Source organism: Balaenoptera physalus (assembly GCF_965194825.1).
Source record: "Balaenoptera physalus genome assembly, chromosome: 6".
NCBI lineage: Eukaryota > Metazoa > Chordata > Mammalia > Artiodactyla > Balaenopteridae > Balaenoptera > Balaenoptera physalus.
In genome coordinates, this window is record NC_138885.1 from 59,101,564 (window position 1) to 59,119,837 (window position 18,274).

Sequence of the window (18,274 nt, forward strand, 5' to 3'; positions counted from 1 at the left end):
CTTTTTTTCCTCACAGATAACAACTGAAGACCCAGCATGTTCCTTGCACTATGCTAGAGATTGTCTTAAATTAATTTTATTTGTCTTATGTAGGATACAGAAAATATTTAAGGTGTCATGGAACCTCCATAATGTATTATTTATTAATTTATTCAACAAATAGTTATTGTGCATTGTGGGAACCCAATTTTGTGTTTAAAGCTATTTTAAGCTAGTTTCATTATGGCATTCTCCTGGGACGGTGGATACAAACTACCCAGTCCTTATCTGATAAATCTATTCTATAATCAAAGCATAAGAACTGTGTGGCTTAGATCAGTAGAATATCTACTTTGAATTTCACGGATAAGTAACATTTTTAAAATTTGTGGAACCAATGCCAAATTCCCAACATTTTATTTGGCCAAATAATAATCTAAAAAACAAATCAATATCATTACCAACTACCACTATTAGTTCACAAATGACAAAGCATTGTAACACAGTTAAAGAATATAATCTTAGTAGAGAATAAAGGGTGGTTTTCAAGGTGACTACATTTCATTAAATAGAGAAAAACATCCACTATATTTTTTATTCTTCTCATTTCAACCTAGACTGGTGAAAACTTTGTTAAGGACAAATCCATCTGTGAGATAGATACAGAAATTTCTACCATCTACCATTTCTCCTCCTTCTGCCATCTACCACTTCTCTACTTTGTTCCTATTTCTCACTATACAAAATCCCTTCCTTATTTTAATTCTTTAGGCAGGCCATTAAAATAATAAGCAAACTCAGTTTAATCCCATCAGCTACTACTTAAATGTAATCACTTTCTCTCATTTTGTCAAATACTGAAGATAAATGATGCTTCTGGTACCATCATAACTTTATGTTTCTGCATTTATAATATATCATATGAACATCTGAATGATGGGTATCAATCAAATATCAACCAATGAAGCAACAAAACTTACATGTGTGGACCCAATGAAACTACCCTTGCCATTACAATTCCAAGAATCAGAGTTGTTAAAACTGTAGAAATAAGAGAGATCTGAAAAAGAAAATGTAAAGATATATGGTCAGTTTAGAATAGAGACAATTTTATTGAAAATATTAGGTGATTCACTTTTTACTTGAGTAAACTTATGTACAGTTTTTTAAGTACAATTCTTTAGTAGTTTATTCTTACAGATTGGTATTGATAATCTCAGGCAAGTAAATTTTTATCAGATCATAGTCTTAGTTCTTTTCCCCCCAAATAGAACAAGTACCAAGTATGACTATTTCATAAAGGGAAATTATGTTTTCATTTTTCTTCAGGTTTCATTTTAGTGTTGACTTGTGCTTTTTTCTATCTATAATTGCTTCTTGCTTCTGTTGTTATCCTACCCTGCCTCTTCCTACACAACATCCCTCCATCCACTCACACACATTTTTGGATGCCTCTGCTTTTTCCTTGCTGCTTTCTAGCTCTATTAAGTCTAGTTTTCCTCTGTGGTTTTGCCCTTTGGTCTGTGTTTCTAGAGTCTTCTCTGCTACTTCCTCTCTCTTCTGTCACTATTTTAACTGGTTACAATATAAACTGGTCTGTGTGTATATGTGTTCTTTGCACTCTTTACATTAAATCTGTGTTCTACTCTTAATTTTTTAAATGGATAAGCACAATTTAGAAATTTTTGTCTGATAAGAAAAATATAAAATTGCTTTTATTTCATTTGATTGTCATTAATCTTGTTTCCTGGGTTGTTAGTTTTTAACTAGAGAGAAGGTTCTATTATAAGTCCTCTGATCCACTCAGATATTGGGAAAGAATCCGGTCACATAGCTAGAAAGTGGCCAAAGGGGAACTCAGATGCTCAGCTTGACTCCAGATCAGTGTTTCTAACTACTCTGCTTTGCTCATGGGAGATTTATTTAAATACATCAATGTGACATTTTTAAGGGACACTTAGGGTCAAAATGTTCAAGTATTAGTAATATGATAGAATATTAGCTTTCTTTTCATAAATGCCTTGTCTTTTGCTCTAAGAAAGCATTTATGTCTACATTGAGCATGTGGAATGGAAAACAGTTCAGACATTTCAGAATATTCACCAAAAAAGTCCCTTTTAATACATGTTAGTTTATTTCTGGATGCCTGTTATGGAAGGAAGGAGCATGGTCAGAAAACTCTAGAATATCATCTCCATTCTCAGCTCTACCTGGAAGGAGGGGCTTCATCACTGTGGATACACATGAAACATCACAGTGAAAAGTAAAATTAATTAACTGTTGGATTTTTCAAAATAGAATGTAAAAACACATGAATAACTTAAAAAAAATTTTTTTTTTTTCATCAGAATGCTTGGCATAATAAAGATGCAACACCAATAATATTCTGGGTAAAATACAAACACTTCATGAGAGTAAGGAAATAAAATACAGCCAGATAAAGGCTAATGCATGCAGATATGCATATGTGGTGAGTTGAATACATATTTGGTTGGTTTCATTAGAAATAAATCACCATTTCTCTTTAGCAATAAGAATTATAAATATTGGCCAAATTCTCAACAATTAATCAATCAAATATTGACATTTAAATTCACTGGATAAAAAATGGGCACAATAGACGTTGTAATTTACAAAAATATTTTAAGCCAATGAAGTGATTCATTCTTACTTCATTAAAGTTAATGTAATTTTAAATTGTTTAAATGACCGTCTACAAAAAATGATAGAAAATAGACTAGATTTTTCAGTAAATAGACTTGGTTTAAATAGAGTTCTTTATATTTTCTAAAATTAAAGTGTGTTGTGTCAGAGTACCTACCTTAAAAAAAGAAAAGAAAGGACCTATTTATTCCATAGTCATCAAGTATTTAACCATCAGTTCCCCCAAATAAGATAAAATATCAAACACAGTTTACTCCAATACAATTATAAGTAAACTAAAAGAAACTAAAGTTTTGTAAACTAAACTTTACAAAACTAAAACAAAACTAAACAAAAACTAAAATACTGTAATTAAGAACTTGGCCATATAGATAGTAGTTTGACAAAATTAATGCAGGTAACAAAGTGCATTTCTTTGCCTATTTAAAATGTAAAAATTACCTTTCCAAGTTTCGCTATATCTCGATACAAGGACAAAGGCAGAGTAAAGGCAACAGTGGAAAGCACAATAATGAAATGGTGACCAATAAGCAAGTTTTCAGGATCAACTAAAACACAATAAATATTATAAAGTGTTTATGAGTAACATCAGTGACACAAGTAGTCAAATATTTAATTATAAAAATGACTTAATACAAAGCGCTACATAAATGACAACAATTTTGAATAAATAAATTCCATAGAACCATGTAAAAACAGAAATAATTCACAAAAAATGTAAATACAAAATAACAAGGATGAACCTATAATTCAAATAATGTTATAATATTTAGCATTCAAATTATTTTAGTAGCCTCTGCATCAGTTTTCCTGCTTCTTCCTTCCTTTGTCCCCTTAGTGTATATTTTTAACCTAGCAACTACGGAGATCCTTTCCAAAGGCTAAAGACATTATGTCACTCCTTGTCCTAAACCCTCTAATGGCAAAACCCTTTATTTATAAAGTAAGCAACATGGGGACATGGTATGTTCTGTGGCTTTTTTTTTCTAACTTCTGTATTCCAGAGAGACTTGATCAATACAACTTAAAATTTCAAACCTCAAGGTTTTGATAAAAATATTCACTATATTTCTACCCTTCTATTGAGAAAGAAGTGATTTCCCTGAAGGAAAGCAGACAAAGCAACTTTTTGGATAGGGAAGATGTCATAGGGAAGCTGCTGAAACCTGGTATTCACTGCAGCCTCTTGGCTATCAAAACAAGGAAATAATAGTGTGTGTGTGTGTGTGTGTGTGTGTGTGTGTGTGAGATCAAATACAAACAAAATTTGTAAACATAAAATAAAACATACTTACAAGGATTTATATATATATATATATATATATATATATATATATATATATATTTAAAGCTGTGCTAATCACAGTATTCACTTTAGGAGCTATGTATCTATTCCAATGAAGACACTATTGTTTAAATTTTTAGCTCATATTGAATTCCTTCAGAGATCATGTGATTATACTTTTGAAATGTCCTCAGTGGTACCAAGTCTTTGTGCATTAATTTCTGCAAAATCTAAAATCTGTAGAAGCCAAGTCTGTCAAATAAGTAAGTGAATGTGGTAAAAAAACAAAAACAAAAACAAAAAAAGAGAGCTATTACTCTGAAGAGTAAGACTAGTTTTCTTATATGGCTAATAAACTAACGTACAAGGAGGTTCCAAGGTGGGAATTTCAAAATGGCATAAATTATACACACACACACAAACACACACACGTATATACCAGAATGGAAATATTAATTGTGGGTTTTTGTTTAACTCAGTCATAACTAAACAATCATCATAACGTTGTGAGTCAAAACAATAAAACAGGAAATTCAAGTTCCAAAACCCTTGAACTCAACTATTTACATATCTCTGGTGAACATAATATGAATTTAATTATTTGTATATCTGGTCTATTTACCCTTTCAAACTGTTTGCTCTACTAATATAGTGTTATCTTATTTATACAGATGTCTGAAGTTACATGCATCCTTAAAATTCTGAAAGTATACATTAAAAAGGAAGGAAAAAAGGAAAGAAGGAAGGAAGTGTTGGAAGGATTATGCCTACTTGGTTGTCCCAAGAGAAAGAGACTATGCTATGTTTTCTAACATTTTCCTCATACATATGTATTACTTCTTAAATAAGAAAAAAGAATTTTTTCTAAATTAATAATGCTCCTTTGAAAAACTGAAAAAATAGCAAAGGAAACAAAAAATTCCCATGAATCGCACAATTAAAAGATAACCAGTTTATATGTGAATATGTTTCTTATTTTTTCCTTATTTATGGAAATAGAAAATTTACATAATTTAGATCATATTGTATATATGGTATTATATTCTTCTCATTTTCCTTAACATTCTATCCACTCACCTAATCTCAGTTTATGAAAACAGGATTTGGAGGTTGGGGGCTACGACAGCACCTACAGATAATAGCTAACAGTGCTGGGTACACCTCCTATATGCTAGGCACTGTCTGCGTTGTCTCTCGTTTCACACCATAATTCTATGAAGCAGGTGATACCCTAATTCATAATTTAGAGATGAGGGGCTAGAACTCAGCGAGGGCATTAACCTTCTCAAGGTCACACAGCTAGCAAGTAGTGGGTCAGTGATTTGATGCTCAAATCTCCCTGGTTTCAGTTTCCACTAAACCCTGTGAGAGGAATAGGCACAATTTCCAGTTCTATGTTTTGTTTTATTTTGTTGGCATGTCTCTAGGATAGGTGATTCACACACTAAGAGAAAAGGTGTTTTTGTATCAATTTGAAGGATAATAACAACTATAAAGTTAGGTGACTATGAAATGGGGATTATGTGGCTTGGACGAGGAACTCTTCGAAGCAAAAAGACTCACGATCTCTGAATTATTCAAATAGCCATGATACGGTGAAAGGATGAACAGGGAGTGGCGTTGTGGCACATGCTGAAAAGGTCTGCTTAAAATGTTCATAGCGGCTTTTTCAGAATCAAACCAAACAGGAAACAACCCGAATGCCCCTTAACTGGATGATAGATAAAATGTTTATATCCATATAATGAAATAATCCTCAGCAATTAAAAAAAAGAACACATTACTAATAAACCCCAAAACATGGAGAATCTCAAATGTACTATACTAAGTGAAAGAGGCCAGACCCAAAAGGCTAGCTCCTATAAGATGCCATTTATTTGACATTCTGGGAAAAGCAAAAGTAGGAAGAGAAATCACATCAGTGGTTCCCTAAGGCTGGAGATGAGAGAAAGTTTGACTACAAAGGGGAATGAGGAAAATCTGGGGGGATAACGGAATGGTTCTGTATTTTGATTGTGGCTGTGGTTATATGACTATATGCATGTGTCAAAACTCATAGGACTATACATTAAAAAGGGTTAATTTTACTATATTAAATTATACCTTAATACAAATAATGGGGACAAAGATTAGCTTGCTTATTTAAGAAATGATGTAGTATAAACAGTACATGAAAAAATGATACTACAGAGAGTTAGTGATACATAAGATATTTAAAATATAAAGTATTTTAATTATATAAAAATTTTTAAACAGCTAAATTAGAACTAAACTATATATAAAAGGAGATTAATACTTTAGGATCAGATTGGATCATGGATATTACTGGATATTTGAAGTCATCCAATTCTTCCACTTGCAAATATTTTATTTTTAAATTATTATGAATCACATTAACTATGAAAAACTATATAAAATAAATATACTGACTTACCTCCAGGGATTCTTTGGAAAACTTTGCTCAAAGTATCTCCAGTTATTATGTTGTAACTTATCATAGCTAAACACATAATTAAAACAATACAGTCACCAACAAGCCATCATATATTTTATCTTGAATATTTTGAAAGTAATCAGTTATCACTTCCCAAATACTGGCATAGTCTACTTTCAAATATATATTGTGATTACAAATATGTACAACTTTAAAAATAACTAGACAGCAGATTTGTGGGAGAATATTAATTTGTATTACAAAAAGATTTTCACTTCACAAATTGATTCTTTCCAGAACATCTTTAAATAATAGTGAGTTTTGGTAGTCATTTAAAATGCAATTTGTTTTGTTATTAAAGTTCAGTTTCCAAATACTCTTTAGGAACACATATTTTGCTCAAAGTGAGGAACAATAATAGAAAACTGTCAAGGCTCCAAAATATCACATTTGAAAAAGTAAGATTTTGGAGAAATATATTCTTAGCTTTCTGTAGAGACATAAGAAACTAGTTTGAACAATAGCTTCTGTATTACTAATTTTGAAAATGAAGTCAATTTGGCCATTGATGAACGTTAACATTTTGCTTATTTAAGAAGTGCTAGGTGCAAACTTTAAATAGCATGTTGGCCTTGGACATGACTTCCACAAATCCTTAGGTTTTCAAAAAAATTTTAGCCTTAGAAGAAATCTATCATTCTATTTTTCATCAAAGTAGGGAATCACAAGCGCTAACTCAGTGAGAATCACGCTCACTTTATTTCAATGAAATACTCAGAAAACTGACCAAAAGGAACAGAAAACAAGGAAAAATGGCTAAAGATAAACACTTAATGTGAAAAATATTTCAACTACTGGTATTCTTTAATGACTATTAAAACTATTTTATTCAGAAATGGCTGTTTATGAAAATACTTACAATATTCAATTTCACATTCATCCTTACCTATGAAGGGATACAAAAATTGTAGAACAGAGAGTAGGAGATATCCTGGAAAGCCAAAAGTTTTATTGACCAAAGACTGGTAAGTGTCTGTCCCAGAGAGGGCCCCTCCTTTTATCAATAAAACAAGGGAAAAGTCTGTGGCAAAAATAACCATTAAACAAATGTCAGATTACATTTAATACAATTTTTTTTTTTCAGTGTTTTGACTTAAAGAAAAAAAGAACTTTAAAGAAGAGTTTAATGCTACAGTAAATTAGCATGGCAAGTCTTACTTTCTTTTCATAAAACTTTATCTTTCATAAAACTGTACTGTTTCCAGTTATATATTTTTCAATCGAGATGCAAATAGACTTCATATATCCATGCAATGAACGGAACAGATGAGGGTATGCAGACTAGAGTTAAAGCTTCAATTTTCCATTTTACTTTCTTAACCTAACCAGTGCGACGACTATTAACAGGATGTGGCTCAATTGTCCAAGCAACAGAATGTAGGTAATCCAATATCTCATAGGCGTTCAACACGTGAAGACCGAGAATAAAACGTGCTGGAAGCATTCAGAACAAAAAATAGATTTAGGAGAGTCAGATCATTTGTTTTATAACAAAGTACAACTAGTAACTTTATAGCTATTTTGGTTTACTTTACTATATTATTATTATAGTTAAGAGAGCACTCTAAGAATTTTTTTTTTTGAAATTTACATTTTAGAGATTTAAGTTCCACTTTTTTTTTTTTAAACAGAGATGGCCAATTTTCTTTTTGTTTATTTATTTATTCATTTGGCCGCATCGCGTGGCTTGTGGGATCTTAGTACCCTGACCAGGGATTGAACCGTGCCCTTGGCAGTAAGAGCTCGCAGTCCTAACCACTGGAACGCCAGAGAATTCCCAAGTTCCACTTTTGGTGTTGAAATTGAAGACACAAATATACAGAAAATATATAATTAAAAGTCTCTTTCATTTAACCCAATGTTTTTTGAACACCTAGTGAATGACACTGCAGTTGTACTGGGTACACAGCTACACAGAGGGTGTGATTCTTGCTTTTTCTTTTTTCTTGCTCATGCTTCCATCACAGGTGAATTTTTTATCAAGTTATTTGGAAATGTACTAGAATACAAAGAAGAAAATACAAATCATTGCAATGTCATTTCCACCTTGATTCCCCACCCCCAGTTCATTGAAACTTCTTTTAACAAGTTCATCAATGAGCTCCAAGTTGATAAATCCAATTGATACATCCTAAATATTAATCATATTTGCTTTTTCAGTAGCATTTTCCCCCTGTTTACCATTCCCTTGTTTCTCAACCATCCTCCCTTGGCCTTTCTGACATCACTTTCTCTTGGATTTCCTCCTACCTTTTGGGCAACTTATATTTAGTTTTTCACGTTTCTTTAACTCTCTTCAAACCCTGGATTCTTGGACTTTTTCCTCACTCTTCAAGATGTCCTAATGTGATCTTATTCATGGCCATGCTTTCAATTTTCAGAAAGATGTTAGTAACTCCCAAATTTGTACCTCCAGCCCAGATTCTTCCAAAACTCCAGATCTCTACATCTAGCTGCCTAAAAAACATTTTACCTTGAAGACCTCATAGGCATCTTGATTTTAGATGTCCAAATTATAATTTATATATTTGTTCTGGAACCTGCTTCTGCATTCATATTTCATATTCATATTCATATTCAAACTGTGAATAATATCAAGAGAAACTTGAGAATCACACTAGACTTCTCATTATCCATCATCACCTTCTATTTTCCTTTGGTCACTAAGTCCATTAACTACTGTATCATAAATTATTCAACTATATCTCCTCACTTCTAGTCTCTAACCTGTTTTATTTTAGGGCTTAGGCCTTTATCATTTCTTGCTCGGATTACTGCAAAAACTCCTATTAGTTCTCTCATCCACCATCCCCTCCCTACTAAGACTTTCTTGACATCCCCCCTCTACCAGATGAATCTGACCACAGCATAAATCTGACCATGTTTTCTGCTTAAAATCTTCTAGGGGAATCCTTTGATGCCTCTGGATAAAAAAACAACTCTTTTTCATAATTTTTTTTCAGAAAAAAACTGTTTATTAGCTGTGGGCTCTTGGATGAAGGACTCTGAACTTACTTTTCATCTGTAAAGTAAGGCAATACCCCAACCATGAAGAGTCTATGAGGATGATGATGTTTAAATGCCTACTACAATGCCTGGCATGCTATGGAGGCTAAATGAATGAGAACTCGTGCTATTTTTAGTTATCTTCTATAGGCTGCGTGTTGTGGTGGACAAACATTGTATTTGGAGTCTGATGATAATGATGGTAACAATGATAACAACCACAAAAACACTAGCAAATACTTCACAACACTTTCTGTCTGCCAGACCTTTTTCTAAATGCTTTATGTATATTAACGTGTTTAATCATCTCAACAGCCCTAAGAAGGTGCCATTATGATCTTCCATTTGATAGATGAGAAAAGTGAGGCACAGAAGCTTAAGTAAATTGCTAAATTTCACAGAGTAAAGGAGAGATAGGACTCAGACCCTGGTAGTCTAGCCCCAGAATCCATGCATTTAACCAAAATCTCAACTCTGTTGCCAGTAACTGCAGACCTTGGGCAAATCATGTTAACCTACTGAAGTCTTAATTTCCTCCTCCATAAAAAGTAGAACATGAATACCTACTTTATGGAGTCAGAAGGATTAAGTATAGTGGTTGCATTATGCTTAGCATCTAGCCAGTCTTCAGGAAATGGTAATGATTATCATTACATGGGAGCCTTCATAAATGCCTCTGCAAACCTCTCTAACTTCATCTCTTTCCACTTACCAACATCAACCCTATAACTTCAGCCAGGCTGAATCACTTACCTAGTTCTCTTTTGCATTTCCACATTACCATCCCTTCCATTTTCTTTGCTCACTCACATTTTTTCATAAACAGTCAGTGAAGCTGTCTTTTCCTCCCCAAAACATGTCTGCTCCTTTAAGGCTGGGTTAAATGCCAGTATCCCTATTGTCATGCACATATTTGTATTATGGTATTTTTCATGAAGTATTAGAATTATGTGTATTTTTTTCTGCCTAACATACTACATTGTGAGCTTCATGTGGGCAGGAATAAAGCTATAATTGCTATACTATCATTGCTATCATTGTTATAATGGCATCAGTGTCAGTAAATATCTGTTGAATGAATCAGTGATCAATAAAGCAGGATTGCTAGGTGTCTATATATCTGATTCAAATTTAATGCGATAAATGACTTAATAAATATATTTAAAAATATTCTGCAAGCACAAATGACATAGTAATTCATCCTACATCCTTTGTTTAAAACTAGGAAAAGCTTCACAAAAGAGTTGAGTAGTGCCTTGAACGATAAACAGGATTTCACCAGGTAGAGAAGAAAAAAAAAATGTCAAGCAGGGGGACTATCCATGGGAAGTCAGTGTGAAGGTATATTCTATATGTGGGTAATGGAATAGTCCAGAATGGCTAAAACATAAGTCCCACACAGGGCGGTGTCGGTGACAGGGTGAAAGAGAGGTCATATTAGTGGGAGATAAGACCAGAAATGCAGACTGCGGCCGAACCATTTAAAGAATTTAAATGCAATAAATTTTTTTCTGTTGTCATTATAGAGTCTTGGAACGTTTTGACTGGGGGAATATCAGATCAGGCTGAGGTTTCATAAAGATAACTTTTGCAGTAATATGGAGGACGGATCAGAAAGCAAAAGACACATGCTAAAGGCAGGAAAACTAAATAGCAACTTATTGGCCAAGGAAGAGAATCAGTGAGGACTGGAGTAACAGGGGGTAACCAATTTCATAGATGTTGTAAAGTTTTGGTGAAGAACTGTATGCTTGGGATGAGACTGCTGAATTGTATAACAGTTCAAAACGTACTGCCTAAAAGTAACAATTTGCTAAGAATTTAGTCAATAACAAATGCTATACGGGCTATAGATAAAGCTCTCAAAAGTTTTAGGAATCTCAAATATCACTATAACATTTTGATCTCCCTTTAAATGTACTGTATGCAAATTTTACATAATCCATGAATGAGTGTACGTTATTTCACAGGAAAATTTTCTTTTACATCATTATGCATACTTGGACAATAAAAATTATTTTACTCTACTCAACAAATATGAGAACCTTAAAGTAAATTAAAATAAAATCATTTGTTGTAAATATTTACAATTCTTTCTTGTTCTCCAACATTTCACAAACATGAAAACAGAACTCAGAAACACTACTTGTTGAACTGGACATAACTCATTAAAAAGACAAAGGCCTTAAAAAGACAAAAGAATAATTGTAGAGACAAACAACTGTATAATTACAGTGTCAATTTAAAGAACAATTCAATATTATAACCCTACTTGTAGATTTTGCTCTTAAAAGCCTAATTAAGAAACAAAATGAATCACAGTCTATTTTTTGTGTCTGTGTGGTCATCCTTAATTTATCAAAATTATTTAAGGATTTTCATCATGCAGCCAAATTACTGAGTAACTAATTTCCGCTGATTAGTTGCAACATATGACTTTGCAAAGGACTGCTCACAGACATTGCTGTAGGTTTACGTATAGCATCAGTTGAGACGGTTATTCACATTATGATCTATGTATGTATAATGTGACTTGGCTTTAAGAAACTATTCATTCTCCTCAATTATTGATTGAATCCTTAGGTGATATATGTTTTTAAATGCTTTCTGTCTACTGGTTTACAATGTGTGTACATGTTCATAATGCACTTAAGCCATGGTTATTATGCCTGGGAGGAAATTAATTATTTGTCAGTATTGATTGACTGGAAAACAGGAAATTAAAAACGACAAGCGTAAATCCTCGAATAGGGTTTTTTAGTGTGATAAATGTGCTCATAAATAAAATACACTTTTTAAACACCAGCAACTCCGAATAAGCACAAAGACACAGATTCCACATTACTAAATTATGGGTCTTAAGCTACAAATTAAGAGCTGTAGAAGCTAAAAGCATCTTAGGTTTAGGGAGTGGTGGGTGGTGAGAAGAAAGCAGGGAGGAAGGGAGTTGAGGGCCTCTGCAGCTCTGACTTTGGCATCTGCTGCCTGCTTTACTTTCTTCCTCAGCCTGAGGAAAAACAGCTGAGTTACAGGCTGGTTTTGGAAGCCTGAGATTTTATGAGGGATGGCATCTTAGTCAGAGTCTCCAGAAGTAGAGCTGAGACAGAGATTCTTGGGCAAGAGATTTGAGGGAGTGCCCTTAGGAGAAGGGGAGTGAAAAGATAGGGCAGGGGAACAGCTCACGAGGACTCGATCTCGATCTCGGGGGAGAGCAGCTGCAGCCCAAGCCCTGCAGTGGTGGCGTCTGGAGCTCCAACTGCCCCGCACATTGGTCCCTCCCGGAGGCAAGGAGGACAGCTTTGGGGTTTCCGTTAGTCAGTCTTTGGGGAAATGGTGGCTGGGGTTCATAACCTCACAGGAAGGTGATACAGTTAAGGCCCAGGTCGCCACTCTGGAGCAGGGGACAGCTGAGGTGTTTTGTATTACCTGGTAAAGGGCATCTAGGTGATCACACATAGCAGCCCCCTAGCAGCAACCACTGCAGGGGGTGTCTGTTTGTGTTTGCTGCCTCTTTCACAGTGATACTAAGGTAGAGGAAAGACCTTGTGTTTGCCTTGAGGTGAACTGGAGGGACGACATCTTCTCTTCCTCACAACAGGAAGAGAAGATGATTAGGAGTTGCAAAGCCTGCACTTAGACGGGGGAATGGGTGTGAATGAACATGTTACACGGAAAGCGGGAAGCAGAACAGAAGAAGTGATACAGAAGCACCTTATTGCTGCCCTTGAAGACAGCGGCAGGCAGGAGGCTGGGCAGGCAGGGTGAGGTGGGGAGGGCGTGGGGATCCCTGCTGGTTGAGCACTGGGGCTCTTGGTGCCACCTGCACAAACAGAGCTCAAAAAGGTTGTTCATCTGTGTGCACCTGCCCGAGGTTTTTGTGGGAAAGGAATCCCTGATGTCTGCATTTTCAGAGTACGGTCTTGGCCTTAATCAGTCTTTAAAGTGACTCCTCTATCTACCACGTTTGGCATAAAGTGAAAAGGCACATGAAAAGGATTTAGGCTTGGTACTATATAATGCTTTTCTAATCTGTTCAGAGGATTAGCAAGAAAAGTAAATCTCCTCAGACATAAATGTTTAAATTCTTTAGGATTCTTTGATGCACTTTTTAATTAGGAAATTCAATTACAGGGCGTGTGTGTGTGTTTGTGTAAAACAGTCATTGCACAATTTAAGTTGCAGGAATAAGCAATTACATAGTATTTTACCTGTGACATATGAAACCCAGAATAAAAGCAATATTCCCAGAGGAAAGCCAGCTTGCTTCATTGAATAAGGCAATCCTAGAAAAAACATAAAATGTCCCACCCATCACATTAATAAAACATATGGAAACACGGAAGTTTTCCCCCGATTTCTGTATATAATAGGCTAAGTAAATTGACATATTTATATGACATAGTTGTAAACAGTATATATGAATACTAAAATTAAATGTTAGCATATTAATACCTATTTCAGAATAAAATGTTGTCAGTTAAGGGCATGTCAAGAGAGCAAGTTTATGAGGTGGAAAAATAAGAATAAGAAAGCATCAAATGAAAAACAGATGACAGTTCACACAAATAATGTTCCCTTCAGGGTGAGGGGGACGTATGACCTACAATATGTGGAGAGTAATGACCCAGAGTTCTCCTTATGTGCTGGCCGGGAAAGCAGAGATGATAATAAGAGTATAGAAGGGTTATGAGGAAAGACCAACCCTGGGGTCAAAATGGGCAACTCCGTAGGAAAAGGAGAGGAAAATGAGAAGGCAAAAGTATTTTTTATAAAGCTGAAAGGAGTATGTAATGTTATTTCTTATGAATCTTTTTTGGAAATGGGCAATTTTAGATTATGGACAATGAAATATTTAAAATAAAACGTACTTAAAATAATTCCACCCAAAATATTTATTCTCTGAAAACTTTCCCCTTTCAAAAATCTGCTGAGCCTAATTAAGAAGTACTTTTTAAGTTGACATGAATCAGCTTAAAGTGTTCATATCAGGAATTAACTCTGGAATTCGGCCTACACCTCTATGGTACATGGAGGCTGAATTTCAAAAAGGTCTTTGCGCCTACTTGCTACTACTTTGCCTCAGGTTCCTACATTTTATTTACCATTTGAAAAAAACAATTTGCCTGTATATGGAAAGTAAAATCAAGAAATACATCAACTTGTGAAAGTTAAGAAAAGTAACTCAATCCAGATGACTGAGACTAAAATGTCATAACTTTACAGGAAAAAGTAATATTCTCAATGCGTATTTGCAGGATTTTGTTTTGTCCTTGCTTTTTCTTAAATTGGATGTTTCAAATAACAAAAGCGCTGAAAAAATAACTGCCTTCATTATTATAATGCAACGCACTTAATTTTTTCAGAACTTTTCCTTTGCTTCACATTGGGAAAATATGAGCTGCTCATTTCTTTCACTTCTGATTATTTGGCTCCTTTGTTTTAAAAAATCATTTAAAAAACCATTTCTATTTATTGATTAAATTATATTTACAATTGATATATCATAATAAGTTTGTACTTTAAAATTTAACACTCTATAAATGGGTGAGGAAATATTAACGTGGATTTGATTTTTCACGACTGTTATGTTTTCACATTAAACTTTTGTATCTCCAATATTTGCAAGTATCTGGAAGTTCTACACCTCTAGAAGGTTATAGAAAGGTGATTCAAGTAACGGTTGGCCACTCCAGGAACAGGGAAAAAAGTAAATTAGGTAACATTATCACTTGACCATGCAGCCTATGAAAAAAAAATTCAGCAATCTCCCATCTGCAGCTCCACCTTGATCTATCACACATGGAGCGTGCTCTCAAATGTGGAAAGAGTGTGAATCACCACCCCATTTTTACTATAAGAGAGACTGATGTGTGCACATTGTTACACTGGAAAAAAAGGAAGGCCTTTATGAAAAACAATTACCAATTTTATCATTTAAGATTTTTTCCTTTAAAATTAACCTATGAATACTAGCAACATAATAAGTGTCTTAAATTTGGCCTTTTCACTGAAAATTAAAAAAAAAAAACTTACCTATTATACCAGATCCTATAATCGAGTTGACAACATTAAAAACAGCAGCAGACTGACGACAAGTTTTCCCTTTGTGCTTATGTTCAGAAACGAGGGTTTCTCTGTCATCTAGATGGCTCTATTTTAGTATATAAAAGTGCAATTAAATAAATATTAAACTAGCTCAAAAATTCAGAAAATTGTAAGACAAATACGCAATTTAGGAGACTAACGTGATATTAGTAATAATAAGTAATGCCAATAACGATAAGAAAATGAGGATAATAATAGAGTAACAACAATATCTAGTAATTCAAACAGAGCTTGTGAACAAACTCCATCCTAAAATGTCCTGATTACAGCTGCGCCAAGTTCGTGGACTACTGCATGAAATCCTAGTACTCTAGGATCTCTTAGGGAGCAAAGGATGTGATTTTTGTGAAATTAAAGGGGTTATATTGAAAAGTGCCCGCTATGAAAAAAAAAAAAAGATAGAGGCAAAATTTCTTTTTTCTCCTGGAGAACCTTCTGTGGTGCTACATCAAGACGCCGGGTGAAGGTAGCTGAACGCTGTTGCAGGGTGAACGAAACTTGCAATGACCTGCCTTCAGAACCAGCCCCAGTCTCGTTACCTGTGGCGGGATGACGGGCCGCTGCCCCTGGTAGCCCATGGCTGCACCCGGGTCCTCGGCAGGTGGGAGGTTCGCGGGCGCGAGTACTCGACTCGCCGGTACAGCCTTCTCCGCGACCTCCAAGCCCGGGGTCAGCGCGCGGCGGGCGAGTTGGGTCGAGAGGCTTCGCGGGCCCCCTTGGCCCCACCTCCGCTGCGCGGGCTGCGCGGGCTGCGCGGGCTGCGCGGGCTGCGCGGGCTGCGCGGGCTGCGCGGGCTGCGCGGGCTGCGCGGGCTGCGCGGGCTGCGCGGGCTGCGCGGGCTGCGCGGGCTGCGCGGGCTGCGCGGGCTGCGCGGGCTGCGCGGGCTGCGCGGGCTGCGCGGGCTGCCGCCCCAGCTCACTTGGACGCCGCAGCTGAGGCGATTTCCCTCGGAGGTTGCCGATTACGCCTTCCTCCTGAGGCGGAGACGCTACAGGGTGTTTCTGATTCGGGCAGCCCTCTCTCCGCGCACCTCGCCTTTTTTTCCTTTTTTTTTTTTTTTTTTTTTTAAAAACCTCCAGCTGCGGCCTCTCTCCCCTCGCCTCCCACCCAACCAACAGCTGCAAAGTACAATATGTTCCGTCCACGCTGACTTGCTCAGATTGTACAGAGTTAAGCTGGCCTTATAGTCCATTCCCAAATTAGCTGCTCCTTGGCTGGAGTCTGACGTCCAGGTAAGAACGCACTAGCACACCTGTTCCCATGGAGCATCTTTTCTATTACTACCTCCTCCTGCTCGCTACACCGATTTCTGTCAGAGCTGACAGATGAAAATGTAGGACTGTTAAATGAAAATGTAGAACTGTTAAAAAACTTTTCTCGAGTTTTAGCAAATTTGATTACTGAGCATGCTTTGGTCAAATGTTTCCGGGTGACTTTTCAGAAAAGGAGACTTGGAGAAAGGAAAGGAAGACGGAGTCAGGTAACGAACCTTAAAAAAGTGGTGGGATGGGGTGTCAGGGGATGGGGAAGGAAAGGCACTTAGAGTATCTGAGCTAGAAAGAATCTGAAATGACCATCTGTTCACCCCTCTTACATTACAGGTGAGGAAGCAGGTCCAGAGAATATTCAATCACAAAGAGACAGAATACATAGAGAACAGTTTCAAGGATAGTTAGAGCGGTAATATAACACAACATCTGCCTATCAAATAATTCAAGTGGTTCTTTTTTCATAAACATTTATTTAAAATTATGAAGCATTTAAAAAACATAGAAAAACCTAAAGAGAACTATAAACTTCATATACGCTCCACTATCAAAGTAACAAATACTAATATTTTGTCATATTTTCTTCAAATTGCGAAAATAAACATTTAATGTCACAACAAACCCCTTTGCCCTTCCGAATTCCTTTCCCTACGTTGCTAGACTCATCCAATTCATGAAGTTTGTGTATATCTTTTGTATTCATGCTTTGTATTTTAATTCATTCATTTGTAGCCATAAATGATATATAACAATGATTTGAGTATGTTCAAGATTTACAAAGATGGTCCCATACGGCACTATTTTCCTCCTAGCATTATTGTTGTTTACCCAGTATACAGTTTTCAAAATGTATTATATAGATTCATGCAGATACAGTATATTCATTTTATCTGTGTCACTGTTCAGTTAGCCATCCTCCTACAGAAAGACATTAAGATTGTTTCTAATTTTGTACTCTTCTGGAGCATATTAAATGACAGTTTCTCTAGAAGTAGAATTATGAGGAAGTAGTTCATGCATGTTTTCAACTTCACTAAATATTTCCAAGCTGCTCTACAAATTGATAGCCCCAATTATATTTCCACCAGCAGGGATGGAATTCCTGCTCTGCACTTTTAACATCAGGACTTAGTTTCTTTTCAAGTTTTGATGTTGTGATGAACTTTAAAATGGTATATAAATATTGTATAGATATGTATTTTCTTAATCTATAATGATGTTGAGGATCTTTTTATAATGTTTAATGAATATAATTAAATATTTTGGTTATCCTCTTTGTTAATTTCATTTTTTTTATCCTTTGCCCATTTGATTTGATTGTTAGTCTTTTTCTTATTGATCTGTAAGAGTTATTTGTATATTTGGGGGGCCAACTGTATGTCAGTTACATATTTTATACATATCTTCTTCCAGCTTCTTTCTTCTAAAATTGTGGTATTGTTTTCATGCAAAGTTTACAGTTTTGAAATATTT

General features: G+C 35.4%; 1 protein-coding gene across 3 annotated transcripts in view; it reads right to left on the bottom strand.

Moving 5' to 3' along the window:
- Positions 1 to 16,217, bottom strand: part of SLC38A11 (solute carrier family 38 member 11) — a 55,857-nt gene extending 39,640 nt beyond the window's left edge. For 2 of the 3 annotated variants that reach the window (XM_082465106.1, XM_082465105.1), the window contains exons 1-7: positions 16,073 to 16,217; positions 15,462 to 15,579; positions 13,637 to 13,711; positions 7,309 to 7,443; positions 6,363 to 6,428; positions 3,085 to 3,191; positions 960 to 1,039 (exon numbers count right to left, since the gene is read on the bottom strand). In XM_082465106.1, the coding sequence (XP_082321232.1) occupies positions 960 to 1,039; positions 3,085 to 3,191; positions 6,363 to 6,428; positions 7,309 to 7,443; positions 13,637 to 13,711; positions 15,462 to 15,579; positions 16,073 to 16,111 (620 nt within the window). In that variant the 5' untranslated portion in view covers positions 16,112 to 16,217. Of the gene's footprint in view, positions 1 to 959; positions 1,040 to 3,084; positions 3,192 to 6,362; positions 6,429 to 7,308; positions 7,444 to 7,580; positions 7,737 to 13,636; positions 13,712 to 15,461; positions 15,580 to 16,072 lie in introns of those variants that run through there. The other variant, XM_082465107.1, reaches the window with a different exon arrangement.
- Positions 16,218 to 18,274: the final 2,057 nt, after the last annotated feature.